This window comes from Strongyloides ratti, scaffold srae_scaffold0000003 (assembly GCF_001040885.1).
Source record: "Strongyloides ratti genome assembly S_ratti_ED321, scaffold srae_scaffold0000003".
Classification (NCBI taxonomy): Eukaryota; Metazoa; Nematoda; class Chromadorea; order Rhabditida; family Strongyloididae; genus Strongyloides; species Strongyloides ratti.
The window spans coordinates 424,951-438,822 of record NW_020171521.1 but is presented as its reverse complement, the minus strand read 5'-3'; the positions used below and the strand labels follow the sequence as shown (position 1 = coordinate 438,822).

The following is a 13,872-nucleotide window of genomic DNA, read 5'->3' as shown; positions in this document are numbered from 1 at the left end:
AGACAAACGGGGGTTGAATAAAGGTGATTCTGAAAGTTGTTCTACAAGCTCCGTTTTAAGCCAGATCACTGAATTAGTTAGTAAGTAAGGTGTGTACAAAGAAGTAGGAGTGCCTTCAAAAACGTAAATAGATGAAATCAAATGTGTCATTTTGTCTTCATCTTCTACGAAAAAAAATTTGGCGGCCATATGTACCCAGTAAACGGCTTCTTTCAAATTTTTCTGATACACTACCACGTGATTTGAAATATACATTCTTAGATGAAGGAATGCATTCTTCAAAAGTAGGTAATTTTATGGGTAAAACTGTGCAGTTTAAGTAATATTTTTCAGCTTGCGAAAGGAATTGGACAACAAATTGGTTGCCAGGATGCTATGCAGTGATTAACACTTGTATATAATTGATTAACTTTTAAGTAAACTTTATTGTAAACTTTATTTACAGAAATGGTGATAAATTTATAAAATATTAACTATTTATATTTATCTTATGCGCCAAACAATTTAATCTGTTTGTTTGACGCAGCACTAACAAAAGATAAATTTTCAAAGTATAATTATTTGTGTTATTTATTATTTTTTATTAAAAATGTCTTCATTGTTTTTTTAAATGTTGGTAATGTTAAAAAGTAATCAGTCTTGATCTCTTTTATCAACTTTTACATTATGTTAGAATTTTTTTTGTTAAACCTAATTTGAATAATACAGCAACATATGAAATTAAACTAATTTAAGATTTACCTCTTTTGTCAAAGAGTATCTAGATTCACAGGTTCTTAGTAAATTTTATTAGTAGGTAAACTCTAAGTTTTGAAAAAAAAGCGGTATATTATGCAAAAATAGAACTTATATTTAACTAAAACATTCATCAAATATAAAATTCTATTTCCTGAATACACCACTTAATTATATAGTGTCAGTTCAAGCAATCGTAACTGGAATCACGCTATAAATAAAACATTCTGTTTTTACATTGTTATCTATAGCACAGTCTTCTAAGAGATTTCATTGCTTTTTCCATTTTCTTAAAACACTGTAACCCTCCCACAATTTCGAAAAACAAAAATTTACTATTATTTCTGCACTTGATACATTTATTCACTATATTCTTTAAATTAAGAATTATAATTTAACTGAAATCTTTCTTTTTTACAACTACCATCACTAGCACTAATTATTTTATATTATGCAGATTAATAAATTCATCTATTTCAAACTGAGATTTCAGATAAAAAAGACATAGAACTTCAAAATCGTTGCTGTTCCTAAGCGATATATTTTTCTTACGTGCTCTATTTGGCTTATTATTTGCTCTAGGATAAATATCCTTTCATTACATTAATTTTATTAAATTATCTTTCTCCAGAGTATCAAAAAATTCATCAATCATATCCGAACGGTCACTATTTTTTGTCAATCTTATGTCACCCTTTTCTTTAGCAATTTCTTAAATTACTACACTTGAGGGTTTGGATAGATTCACTTTTTTATCTAAGCAGTTGATATAATCAATCTTTCTGACCTAATATTTACTCTCAAACTCAATTTTGTATATTGAATCCCCAATTTTTTCACCACTAAGCTATCATACCATATATCCTTCTGCTTATTCTTTTTGAATTTGCAAGGTACATTTATAGCATAAGAAACTGTTTTGTATTTAACAAGCATATTTTTTGTTTTTTCATCACATCTTTAAAACAAATCTATTGCTGTTTTATTACTCCGGGTTGTTCTAAAATTTAAAAATAACTGTGTTCCTTCAATACTGTTTCAAAATTCTTAGATTTTTATAGCTTATTTTTCAACTGTGCTTTTATTAAAATTATGCATCTCTCTGCATTTCCATTTGAAATACTAACAGTTGGAACTGAAAATATTGCATGTACTTTATAAATTTCTAAAAACGATAACGTTTGTTCAGAAGCAAAGACCAAAGCGTTGTCCAAAACAAGTATGGGTAGTTTCTCATAATAATTGAACAAATCAGTGCACTTGTTTATTTTTTCATTACTTGACAGTGACTTCAATAGGAATACTATTAACAATCTTGAAAAAATATCATATATTACCTAAACTTTTTTCTTATACAATTCCCCATTTTTTGCATGATATTGTTTCTTATCATATTCTGAGGTCAGTCAAGAATGAACAGCGAATCTTTTGTTTCTTCTGTTTGTGATACATAAGTAACACGACTTGTATTTAATCTTAATTAACACATATATTCCTGAAAATAAAAAAAACTTTTCTTGTTATTTTCATCATTGTATCTATGAATTTGTGATTTATATGTAATTTCTCCACCACTTTATCTGCAAGTAATTTTGGAATCACTATTCTTTTTTTTACGAAAACCAATTTTTTCTTAATTGTAAAGTGCTTTATATCAGTCCTAAATATTAAATCTAGATTTTTCTGCTTAAGCTCGGACCACCCATTTTTTTAAATATTCGTTAGAATCTGTAAATTCTTATCAGACACATGCGCTTGCTTAATTTCATCTCTATCAAATTTTAATTGCTAAAATGGTTCTCCAATTGTCTGGGAGAATATCACTAACTCATTTTTTGAAAGATTATTTACATACTTTGATTCAGCTATTTCATATATATTATTTTCAATATCAATCGTTTTGAAAATGACATCATATGGAATTATCTTTGCTTAAATAAGTTGTGTTGCATTTTTCACCACAAATTGAGCTTTATTTAAAACAAACTGTAAATCTTTTAATTTAAATAACATGTTACACGAAATGCCGAAAAAAAGTGAAATTACTGTGAAATACTTTTTGCAGAGCCAGCAGAAGTTTCAAGTTTAATTAGTAGTTTTTTTATACACTTTATTAGAATCTTTTTCGTTATTGAAAATGGATAAAAAACGATTTTTGTATTCACATTACATAAGATAAACCATGGCATTTTCTAACATATCTACCAAATTCTTTATTACCTCTGCAACCTAATCTTATTGTAACAATCAAAATTTCGTAATATTTATTTTTAGTTTCTCAAACTTATTTTTGATAAGATTTTCAATTCCCTCTTTCTTATTTGTAACTAAATACGAGTCATCCACTAAAGTTGTGAATGAAGGAATAAACTGTACGTAGTACTGAAACTTTGCTAATACAGAATTCAAATCTTTAGCTGTTCTTGGAGTTTTTATCTTTAATAAAAAAATCATTTTACATTTTGGCAATGGAAGATCGTGCTTTACGTCAATTTCTATTCCTAAGAAATTTACACAAGATACATTTACCATACACTTGTCTTTTGAAAACTTAAAAATAATTTTTTTTAGCCTTTTTAATATATCCAAGTTAATTTCTTGATGAATATCTATCAGGAAATACTTTCAAAATTTGTTATCATCTTCTACATTGTAGTGTACTGTTATTTTGCTTCCCGGTTTTAACTACGGATCTATCAATATTTTGGAGTCTTTTTTTCATAAGAAAATCCGGTACATTATTTTTAGTACCCCGCTAATTTCAAAGAGCCATAACTCTCTTCAAAATTTTTCTTTTTTTATAAAATTTTGAGAGATGAGATTCCTATCCAATCCTCTTTTATAACTTAAAAAAAAAGTTAAAAAAAAAATTTTATTTTTTACTTAAAAATTCATAATAAAAACGAATGTCCCTCAAAATGGATTCAAATTTTTTTTTTATTTTTTTGCCGCCATTTAAATTCATACATGTAGTCTTCTAACATGCTTCTCTGTGTTCCACATTGTCTTTTGAACCTTCCTTTTACGGATCTTCAAACTCTTTCAATGTTTTGGGTATGAGCATTTGTTAGTGGGTCCACAAAGTTATATTTGTGATTATCTTCAAATGCTCATACCCAGAATCACTTATTTGGGAATAGCTTCTTTACATATCAGAAATAATGAGTGTTTCTGGAAGCACTCTTCTTTTCAAAACTTTCATTAGCGTTTCTGAAGCTCTATTTGCAACTGGCCCCACAAAACACTCCTTTGTTTCCCTGCAAATTTCTCCAAAACACCATTGCTGCGGTAGGATTCTGCCACAATTATATTTTCTTCGCGAAAAGAGGGTTTCATCCACTTCAACTGTTAACCTTTTTCCTCCTATTTTATTTTCCTCCTTTTTCTCCATATAAAGACAGACCTCTTTCAAATAACTGTTCCAAGCAACAACAGTGCTTGCATTCAGCCCCAATTCTCTCTTCATATCTTCCACAGACGATTGTTTATGGGCCCAATAATAAATGAATGAAATTGTCTTTTGTAATGACAATTTGGTTCCATCAAACTATGAATTCACATTTATTCCACTTTCTTTGCTGCAACTTCTTAAAATACAACGTCATCTTATTAGATTCGTTAAATTTAGCTTCATAAAATGACTATTTTCATATTTTTTTACTGTTGGAAGTAGATTATACTCTTGAAGATATTTAATTGCTTTTTCTTCATCAGAAATCATTTTTGTAAGTATTAAAACATTCATAACTCTGAAAAAAAAAAATTATTTATTTCAAATCAAATATCAATTACCTTTTTTTTCTTTATTTTTCACAAACAAAATCAAATTTTATTATTTAAAAAATTATTTAGTAAAATCAAATATTAATTACCTTTATTTCATTCATTTTTTATTATAAAAATTGATATTAAACTTTATTTTTTTTATTTAATTTATGATAATTTTTAGAAATTACTATATAATATTTTAATATTCAAAAATAATTTTTATATGTTAATTTTATTAAATCAGTAGATGGTGGGGTTCTAATCAGAAAGAACCGAAATTCCTTTATAGGTTCCATCAAATAGGTAATATTCATATTTTTTAGTTTATCAAAAAGTAAATAAATGATTTTTAATATTATCAAAAGATTAGATAACTTTTTTAATTTTATAATTAGTAATAACATTAGATAATTTTTTTTCATATTAAAAATAGAGTTTAATTTTTTAGAATTTTATAAAATATTTAAAACAAAACTAAAATAAATAAATATAAATAATAAAATGCATTTTGAAAAAGTAAATATAAAATTATTTTTTCAAATAAATGTATTTTGTTACTATCAATAAAAGCTTTTTTAATTTTATTTTTGCTACTTGCAATTACAATAATTTTAAATCATATATCAGTAAAATGTGCAGGTCTGACATCTTACAAAAAAATATCATCTTGCAAGTTTTTGGAAAGGTTGAATAAAATTATATTATTTTATCATTAAAAAACTCGAAAACCAAAAGCTTGCAAGTTTCTTAATTAATTACCTTTTTAATAATTTTTTTTATTGTCTACGATTAATTTATGTAGCTACAAGTTACTTATAGTTAAATAAAAGTTTAAAAACAAAAAAAAAGTATGTTATCTTAAAATTTTGTACACTACTAGGATAGGGACGCCAGAATGCAAGTTATTAAAAATAGGCACTATATTCTTATATTTAATTATTTTACTGGATCTTGTTAAATTTACTTATGTCTAGAAGAACAAGATTACAAAGTGTAGCAAATTTTACTGTTGAGAAAAAAAAACAAATAAACAAATGCTTCATCAAATATTTGAAGAAATTGAAAAACAAGGAAAAGTTATAACTTAAGAAAAATGAATAAGTGATTCTAAAAACAACATTCTCGGAATACAACCAATTTGTCTGTCTGATCAACCAAACGAAAACAATTTAGAGAACCTGAAATCTGTTATCAATAATCTAATCGAAAATGCTTTGCAGGAATATTTTCTAAAAGAACTTGCTAAGAGAGAGAAATGTTAGTGCGAATCCCACACCATTTACAAAAATATCGAAAAAAGAAGACCTCAAATTATTTCAGTTGAGAGAAATTTACATACTAAAGTTTTTAAAAAATGGTCTAATGAAAATTTTACAAATTTCGAAAATAGAAATGTTTCAATGATAATGCCAAATAAATTTTTAAATAAAGATTGTTTTATCAAATAAAAAAAAAAGTTCCAAAGTTATTGCTGTATCAATGGTATTTTACCCGATGACAAGTTTAATACATTGGTCTTATTCTTGGAAGAAAATGTGCTTCAAAAAATTTACGAAAATGATATACTTAACAATGATTACAATGAACTTCAAATTTCCTGAAACAAAATTTTGATGGAAGCATATTAATACGTGCTGTATCAGATAAACTGATGCTTCCGGTTGGTAGAAAAGCTCAAAAACCAGATGAATTTGATGTAATATCTTAAAAAAATAGTTATTACATTGATATTTAATTTCCTATTGAAACTAGGGAACTAAAGAATTATGAAAAACTTCAATATCTTGCAAAAGTACTACCTTCAGCAATTTAAAGCTTATTTTTCTGTTCAAGTAAGAACAAGTTTAAAGAAGGTGTTGTAAAAGCTAAGAAAATCTGGGTACATGAAATGAAAGATGAAAATGATAAAGCTAGAAGATTTTCAATTATTAAAAATACGGTACTATTCCGTTATATCCCTTCTAACAAAAAGTGATAGAAAATACTTGATATTTGATAAAATTTCCCCAAATAAAATCTTTATTGCATTAATGAAATAGAATGAACTTAATATAAAGTAGAAAACATAAATAAACTTTTTTGAATATTAATTAATAATAATGGGAAACATGATGATAATTGATATTTGAGTCATTTTTTTTCGTTTTATGACAAAAATTAACGACAATTTTTTAATTTTATGATAAAAATTAACGATAAATTTAATTTTTTTTATCCATCTTGTAAAAAAAGAAGATGGAGAATCTGATAAACTTATTTGTTTTTCAAAAAAAATATTTTTTATATAAGTTTCTATCATTTTGAGCTAAAAAAGGGTATAACAGAATAGTATCAAGAATAGTATCAAATTGATAATAAATTTTTTCTATCCATCTTATAGAAAAAAAGATGGTGAATCTGATAGATGTATTTATTTTTCAAAATTTATTTTTAAGATATGTTTCTATCATTTAAATTTGGGAGGGAGAAAATATAACGGAATAGTATCATAAAATTTATAAAGTAGTTGTGGACCTGAGACTTACAAATGAGTTAATATGGAAAATAGATTATGGCTCTTTACAAATTAAAGATTTCAAACTTATGAAGGGTAATTTTTATTACTTCTGTTCATTGGATTTAACACAGTGTTTCTACCAATTTTCTCTAAAAGAAGAAGATAGACAATATTTTGGAACCTCTTTTACAGATTCACAGCCAAGAGATACAAACTTTACTAATGGGGTTTGTGAATTCACCAAGTATTCTTAGATAGCTGTTGAAAAGAAAAATACCACCAACAATAATCAAATTTTATTATGATGATGGCTTTATGGGAACTAAAGACACTATAAATGACCATGTGAAGAATATTGAAGAAATTTTAAAGCAAATACATTTGGCAGGTTTAAAAATCAACTTAAATAAGTTTATTTTATCTGCAGACTCAATTTCTTTTTTAGGACACCAATTGGGGGAAAAAGGGAACGTCACTCTTTGAGAAAACGATAAACATAATGAAATCATATAAAAGATCTGTAAATGCAGATGGTGTTAGAAGATTTCTTGGATTTATATTTTATTATAAAAAATATATACCTCAATTATCAAACTTGTTGTTTCCTATTAAGTCTTTTCTGAAAAAAAGAAGAAAGTTTGAATAATTAGAAACTTGTGAAAAAAATTTTGAGTTGATAAGAGAGATACTTGTATGAAAACCTATTGTGGGTATAGAACAAAAAGATCTACCGTTGCTTATTTACACTAATGTTTCTACATGGACATTTAGGAGAGTGATAATGCAGAAAGAAAATAATGAGAGAATTCCACTACTTTACTGGTCCGGTATGAGAAATCATTATAAGAAAGTTAGATCAGCATGTTTTTTGGAATTGCAGTGAGCAATTACTTTCTACCGTGAAAACAAACATAGAATATTGTTAGGAAGCAACATTGAATGGTTTTTAGACAGTGGAACGGCAGTAGCAATTCTTAAGAAAGGCTGCACAGAAAATGAACAATTTTTGGCTTGAATATTGGAATTACCAATACAAATATAATTTTCACATATTTCGGGGGTAAAGAATGTGGGGGCTGACAATCTCTCTAGAGATATAGATATGGAGAGCTTGGAATTGCAAAACAATGTGGTGAATCAAATTAACGTTATGGACAAAGGAGAAATTCCAATTATTGTGAAGAGACCAAGAGGGAGATCAAAAAATGTTCCTAAAACAATTCCTTTAATAGTAAAAGAGGGAAAGAAGAGGGGTAGAAAAAAGGAAAGAAGAAAAATTGGTACTTTGTGGTTTTAACCCCGCCATATACTGATTTAATAAAATTAACATATAAAAATTATTTTTGAATATTAAAATATTATATAATAATTTCTAAAAATTATCATAAATTAAATAAAAAAAATAAAGTTTGATATCAAATTTTATAATGAAAAATGAATGAAATAAAGGTAATTAATATTTGATTTTACTAAATAATTTTATAAATAATAAAATTTGATTTTTTTTGTGAAAAATAAGGAAAAAAAGGGTAATTGATATTTGATTTAAATTAAATAATTTTTTTTTTCAGAGTTATGAATGTTTTAATACTTACAAAAATGATTTCTGATGAAGAAAAAGCAATAAAATATCTTCAAGATTATAATCTACTTTCAAAAGTAAGAAAATGTGAAAATGAACATTTTATGATGCTAAATTGAACGAATTCAATAAGATGGCGTTGTAATTTAAGAAGTTGCCGCAAAGAGTGTGGAATAAGGGTGAATTCTTGGTTTGATGGAACCAAATTGCCATTACAAAAAGCAATTTCATTCATTTATTATTAGGCCCATTAACTATCGTCTGTGGAAGATATGAAGAGAGAATTGGGTCTGAATGCAAGCACAGTTGTTGCTTGAAACAGTTATCTAAAAGTAGTCTGTGTTTATATGAAGAAAAAGGAGGAAAATAAAATAAGAGAAAAAAGATTAACAGTTGAAGTGAATGAGACCTTCTTTTTGCAAAGAAAAAAAAATTGTGGCAGAATCCTATCGCAGCAATGGTGTTTTGGAGAAATTTGCAGGGAAACAAAGAAATGTTTTGTAGAGCCAGTTGCAAATAGAGCTTCTAAAACTCTAATAGAAGTTTTGAAAAAAAGAGTGGCTCCAAAACACTCATTATTTCTGATATGTGGAAAGGCTGATCTCAAATAAGTGATTCTAGGTTTGAGCATTTGAAGGTGAATTACAAATATAACTTTGTGGACCCACTAACAAATGTTCATACCCAAAACATTGAAAGAGTTTGGAGATCTGTGAAAGAAAGGTCCAAAAGACAATGTAGAACACGGAGAAGCATGTTAGAAAGCTACATGTATGAATTTAAATGGCGGCAAAAAAATAAAAAAAAAAATTTGAATCCATTTTGAAGGACATTCGTTTTTATTATGAATTTTTAAGTAAAAAATAAAATTTTTTTTTTAACTTTTTTTTTTAAGTTACAAAAGAGGATTGGATAGGAATCTCATCCCTCAAAATTTTAAAAAAAAAGAAAAATTTTGAGGAGAGTTATATGTATTAGAAAATGGTGGGGTTAAAACTACAAAGTACCGAAAAATGTATTAAATGTTAAAAAAACAAAAAAATATATTTAAAAATTATTTTTTTTTATTATATTTTACAAGAATATCTAAAAAACAATGTCATATTTGCCACATGCTGGGATTGAACCAGCGACCTTCGGTTTACAAGACCGACGCTACTACCACTGAGCCAATGTGGCTGTGAACACTGGGAGTGAAAGGGTGACAATATAGTCATTGATATCGTATTTTACTTTTTCTAGAATAAATGACGATATCATCATCTTTTCATTTTTTTTAAAAAGTAGAAATAAATGATGTTAACGTTATCTATTCTAGAAAATTTAAATTAATGGAATAACTAACTATTTCATCATTTCATTTTTTTTTAAAATGTTTTAACAACTATAAAACAATAAACGAAAATTTAATAAACAAGTAACTTTATTAATAATAATTCTTAAAAAACAACAATATTTAAAAAAAACTAATAATTACAATTAATTTAAAAAAACTTCTTTTTATCTGCATTCTATGGACCATTAAAAACCTGAAAAAAAATTGTCAATCACTGTAGAACAATATTGTAAAAACTTACCTATGATAACAAAATTAAAAATTACTTTTATATCTGGAAGTAAAAAATATAATTAATCGTGAATAATGTATAAGAACTTACATTAAAATAAAAAAGAAACGAACAAATGACACTTTTATTATCCATTGAAAAATCTGAAAAAGTAATAATTAGACAATATAAGAAAATTACTAAACTTACATAAAACAGTGTTTTTATATAAAAGTCATTGTACAAAAATTGAAATTTTATATCTGAAAAAAGAAATTATATAAATTAAAAATAATGTATGAAAACTTACCTAAAATTTCAAAAGATGCGTAGACATTTTTCAACAAAGTAAAAAAACAGCTTTCTCTAACGACGCATTAAAAATACTAAAAAGTTAATACTTAGTACTTAGTACTTAAACAATAAATAAAATTTTTCTATATATTTAATATTTTAATTAACCTTTTAAACTTTATAATAATAAGAATTTAGATTTAAAATATTAATTCAATGGTCTTAATAAATAAAATAAAATACAATAAGAAAATTAACATACATTTAATGTTTTTTTCACTATTAATTTAGAGAAAAGAATTGATATAATGTAATATTATATAAAGTAAAACTGATGATTTTGTATTCAAAAAGTTAATCCTACGAACATATAAAAAGAATAAATTACAAAGAAAGAAATGAGATGATCATGAATGATCAAGTTAAATATTGATTTTATACATTGATGATTAATTTTAAATATTATTATTTTTTTATATATATTATTATTTTAATTTGGATTCAAGATCCATTAATAAAGCATCTAAACTAACTTCACGACTATTTATTTACGTGCAGAGTCCAGTCAAAAACATAAAAATTTTACTATAATAACATTAGTTACCTAAAACTAAAAAGTCAATCGTTATCAAAAGATTACAAACAATGAATATAATCATTTCATTAATCACTTTTATAGAAAATTTCTAAATAACATTGAATGATTGTGGTATTCTTTTTTATGTTATTTATAGATAATACAAAAAATTATTGAACTTACATAAAACATTTCTATAAAAATAGTAAGAATTATTTTTATATCTAAAAAAAAAAATTTAATTAAACAATTAAAATAAAGTTTATTACAAAAAAAATTAACAAAATATAAAAATAAATATAAAAAAATTTTTTAAAAATTAATTTCCAATAACATCATTCTTTATCTTTTCCCATTCCTCACAAACTGCTTTATTGTAAACTCTTCCATTTCTATGAACATTTTCTACTGGGCAATTGAAAGAGAAACAAAAAAAAGAAATCACACGTTTTAGACACTTTGGTGGCAAAACTGGTGTGACAGATGAAATTAAAGTTGCTAATTGACATACTTTAAAAATGTCACAACTTTCTAATAATATTGAAAAACCAAAATTCAATATAAATTTTTTTTCATTTTTAAAAACTGAAAGTTCATAAATTTTTTCATTTAAATCCAATTCTCTTGCTGAAATATTCATTGAAGTAAGCAAAACTTCAAATGGATTTACTTCAATGAACCTATTTTTTGTTTTTTCTTCAGCTTTTTTTTGATAAAAATTGAAAAATTGAAAAAATTGCTTTTTCACCATTTCTGAATTAATATTGTACATTTTTTCAAATTTATTGTATAATTGGTCAAGAAATTGTTTTCTATTATTTGAATTACTTAAAAAAATGTCAAGATCACTTATTGACATATTCTCTCACTGATAATAATTAATTTCATTATTTTCTGTATTTTTTCCAAATTTCTTTCTTTTTCGTACAATTCTTGCATTAACACCATCTTTTAACTTTTTTTCGCTAAGACAAAATGATTGAATTTTGTATATTGTTAAAAAATGATTGATAAAATCAGTGTAGAATCCCTTTTTTTTACGTATTTCAACAGGCAATTGAAGACAGACATCAATTGATAAAGAAGTAATTACTTTATTATGTTTTTCATTCAATTCATTATCATTTTTTTCAAAGTACTAAAATATTTAAAGTATATAAAAAATATAACTTACTTTCATAGCATTTTTTTGCATCAATGTGAAATTTCTATTTTTAAAGTCTTGTTTGATAGATTCTTTTAAAAGTCCACTGATCTAAAAAGATAAAATAAATTTTAAAAAAATATTAAATTTACAGTTGGTTGAAGAGTTCTTTTTTTTGAAATATTTATTTTTTAAAATAACTAATATTTTTCTAAAAAAGTTAAAATTAATAGTCAAAAAAAATATCAAATAACAAAAGAATTAATGTATAAATGATTGTATGTTATAAAAATTTATTTTAATCATAAAAAAAGTTTATATCATTGCAGTATATGATATTCCTTCTGAAAAGACTGATAAAGTATACGTTATATAAGTAAAACAATAAGTTTTTTTGGTACTATTGGATTTTATGCCTTCCATTTTTTAATTTGCATATAACTTATTCAAAAATTTACTAAATTAAAAAATTTTTTAAAAAATGAATCCCCCTAAATGTTTCTAATAAAATTAAGAAAAAAAATTAAAATTAAAAAACTTTTATTACTCATTTAAAAAATTATTAAAGATAACAATGTCCCTTAAAATGGACTCAAATTCATTATCTTTATTTTTTTTCCTCCATAAAAATTCGTGCATGTATCCGTCCAACATGCTTCTATGGGTTCTATTTTGCCTTTTGGACCTCTCCTTCAAGGATTTCCAGACCCTTTCAATGTTCTGGGTATGAGCATTCGTCAGTGGATCCACAAAATTATACTTATGGTTCACTTTCAAATGCTCATACCCAGAAGCACTTACTTGGAAGTATCCCCTTCACATATCTGAGATTATTAGGGTTTCTGGAGCCACCCTTCTCTTCAACACCTTCATTAAAGTCTCAGAAGTCCTATCTGCTACAGGCTCCACGAAACACTTTTTAGTTTCCCTGCAGATACCACCAAAGCACCACTGCTGCCCCAACATTCTTCCAGAATGATTCTTTCTTCTGGCAAGCAGGGTTTCATCCACTTCCACAGTAAACCCTTTTCCTCCTATCATATTTTCATTCTTTTTCTCCATAAAAAGGCACACCTCTCTCAAAAAGCTGTTCCAGTCTACAGTCGTACCTTGATCCAGCTTCAATTCCTTTTTCATTCTTTCCTTAGACGATTCTTTATTTGCCCAATAATAAATGAAGAAAGTTGCCGTTTTTAATGGCATTCTGGTTCCCTAAAACCATGTTCTGACTCGCACTCCAACCTGTTTTCTGCAGCTTCTAAGACTGCATCTCTATCTAATCACTGCGCCGAAAGAAAGTTTCATTTCATGGCCACTTTCGCATTCCTTTGTTTCAGAAATTAAGCCACGTTTTTGAAGATATTTCACAGCTGTTGTTTCATCTGGAATGTCTTTATAAAGTTGAAAAGCATTCTTTTTTTATTAATTTACTAAAAAAATTAAAAAAATTAATAAATTTTTTTCAAAAATTGATAAAAAATGAATCTAATATCAAATACCTCTTGTTTCCCTTGCTTTTTTGGTTATTTATGCAAAAAATTAGTTAATTTACGTTTTTATCAGTAAAAAAAATTTTTATTCTCAATAAATTATATGAAATTAAAAGTTGGTGAGCAACTTATTCAATAGTACCCAATCATTTTCAACAGATGAAATACTTGTTTTTTGTAGTTTATGCTGCAATATTTCTGTGAAAAAATTTTATTTCGAAAAATGTTTACATTATTT

General features: G+C 25.6%; 5 protein-coding genes across 5 annotated transcripts; 2 read left to right on the top strand and 3 right to left on the bottom strand.

The window, feature by feature from the left end:
• Positions 1 to 131: 131 nt before the first annotated feature.
• Positions 132 to 384, top strand: SRAE_0000054800 (Hypothetical protein; the record flags this gene model as incomplete). The annotated part of the gene is made up of 2 exons (XM_024646453.1): positions 132 to 284; positions 334 to 384. The coding sequence occupies 2 exons, from the start codon at positions 132 to 134 to the stop codon at positions 382 to 384; spliced, it is 204 nt and encodes a 67-aa protein (XP_024500633.1).
• A 3,496-nt stretch (positions 385 to 3,880) lies between these two features.
• Positions 3,881 to 4,201, bottom strand: SRAE_0000054700 (Hypothetical protein; the record flags this gene model as incomplete). The annotated part of the gene is made up of 1 exon (XM_024646451.1): positions 3,881 to 4,201. One exon carries the CDS (start codon positions 4,199 to 4,201, stop codon positions 3,881 to 3,883), a length of 321 nt encoding a protein of 106 aa, XP_024500632.1.
• A 1,953-nt stretch (positions 4,202 to 6,154) lies between these two features.
• On the top strand, positions 6,155 to 8,297 carry SRAE_0000054600 (Hypothetical protein; the record flags this gene model as incomplete). Its single annotated transcript, XM_024646450.1, has 3 exons — positions 6,155 to 6,199; positions 6,341 to 6,442; positions 8,067 to 8,297. 3 exons carry the CDS (start codon positions 6,155 to 6,157, stop codon positions 8,295 to 8,297), a joined length of 378 nt encoding a protein of 125 aa, XP_024500631.1.
• Positions 8,298 to 11,319: 3,022 nt separating this feature from the next.
• On the bottom strand, positions 11,320 to 12,195 carry SRAE_0000054500 (Hypothetical protein; the record flags this gene model as incomplete). The annotated part of the gene is made up of 3 exons (XM_024646449.1): positions 11,320 to 11,827; positions 11,870 to 12,138; positions 12,175 to 12,195. 3 exons carry the CDS (start codon positions 12,193 to 12,195, stop codon positions 11,320 to 11,322), a joined length of 798 nt encoding a protein of 265 aa, XP_024500630.1.
• A 765-nt stretch (positions 12,196 to 12,960) lies between these two features.
• Positions 12,961 to 13,347, bottom strand: SRAE_0000054400 (Transposase, ISXO2-like domain-containing protein; the record flags this gene model as incomplete). Its single annotated transcript, XM_024646448.1, has 1 exon — positions 12,961 to 13,347. The coding sequence occupies one exon, from the start codon at positions 13,345 to 13,347 to the stop codon at positions 12,961 to 12,963; it is 387 nt and encodes a 128-aa protein (XP_024500629.1).
• Between the last annotated feature and the right edge of the window lie 525 nt (positions 13,348 to 13,872).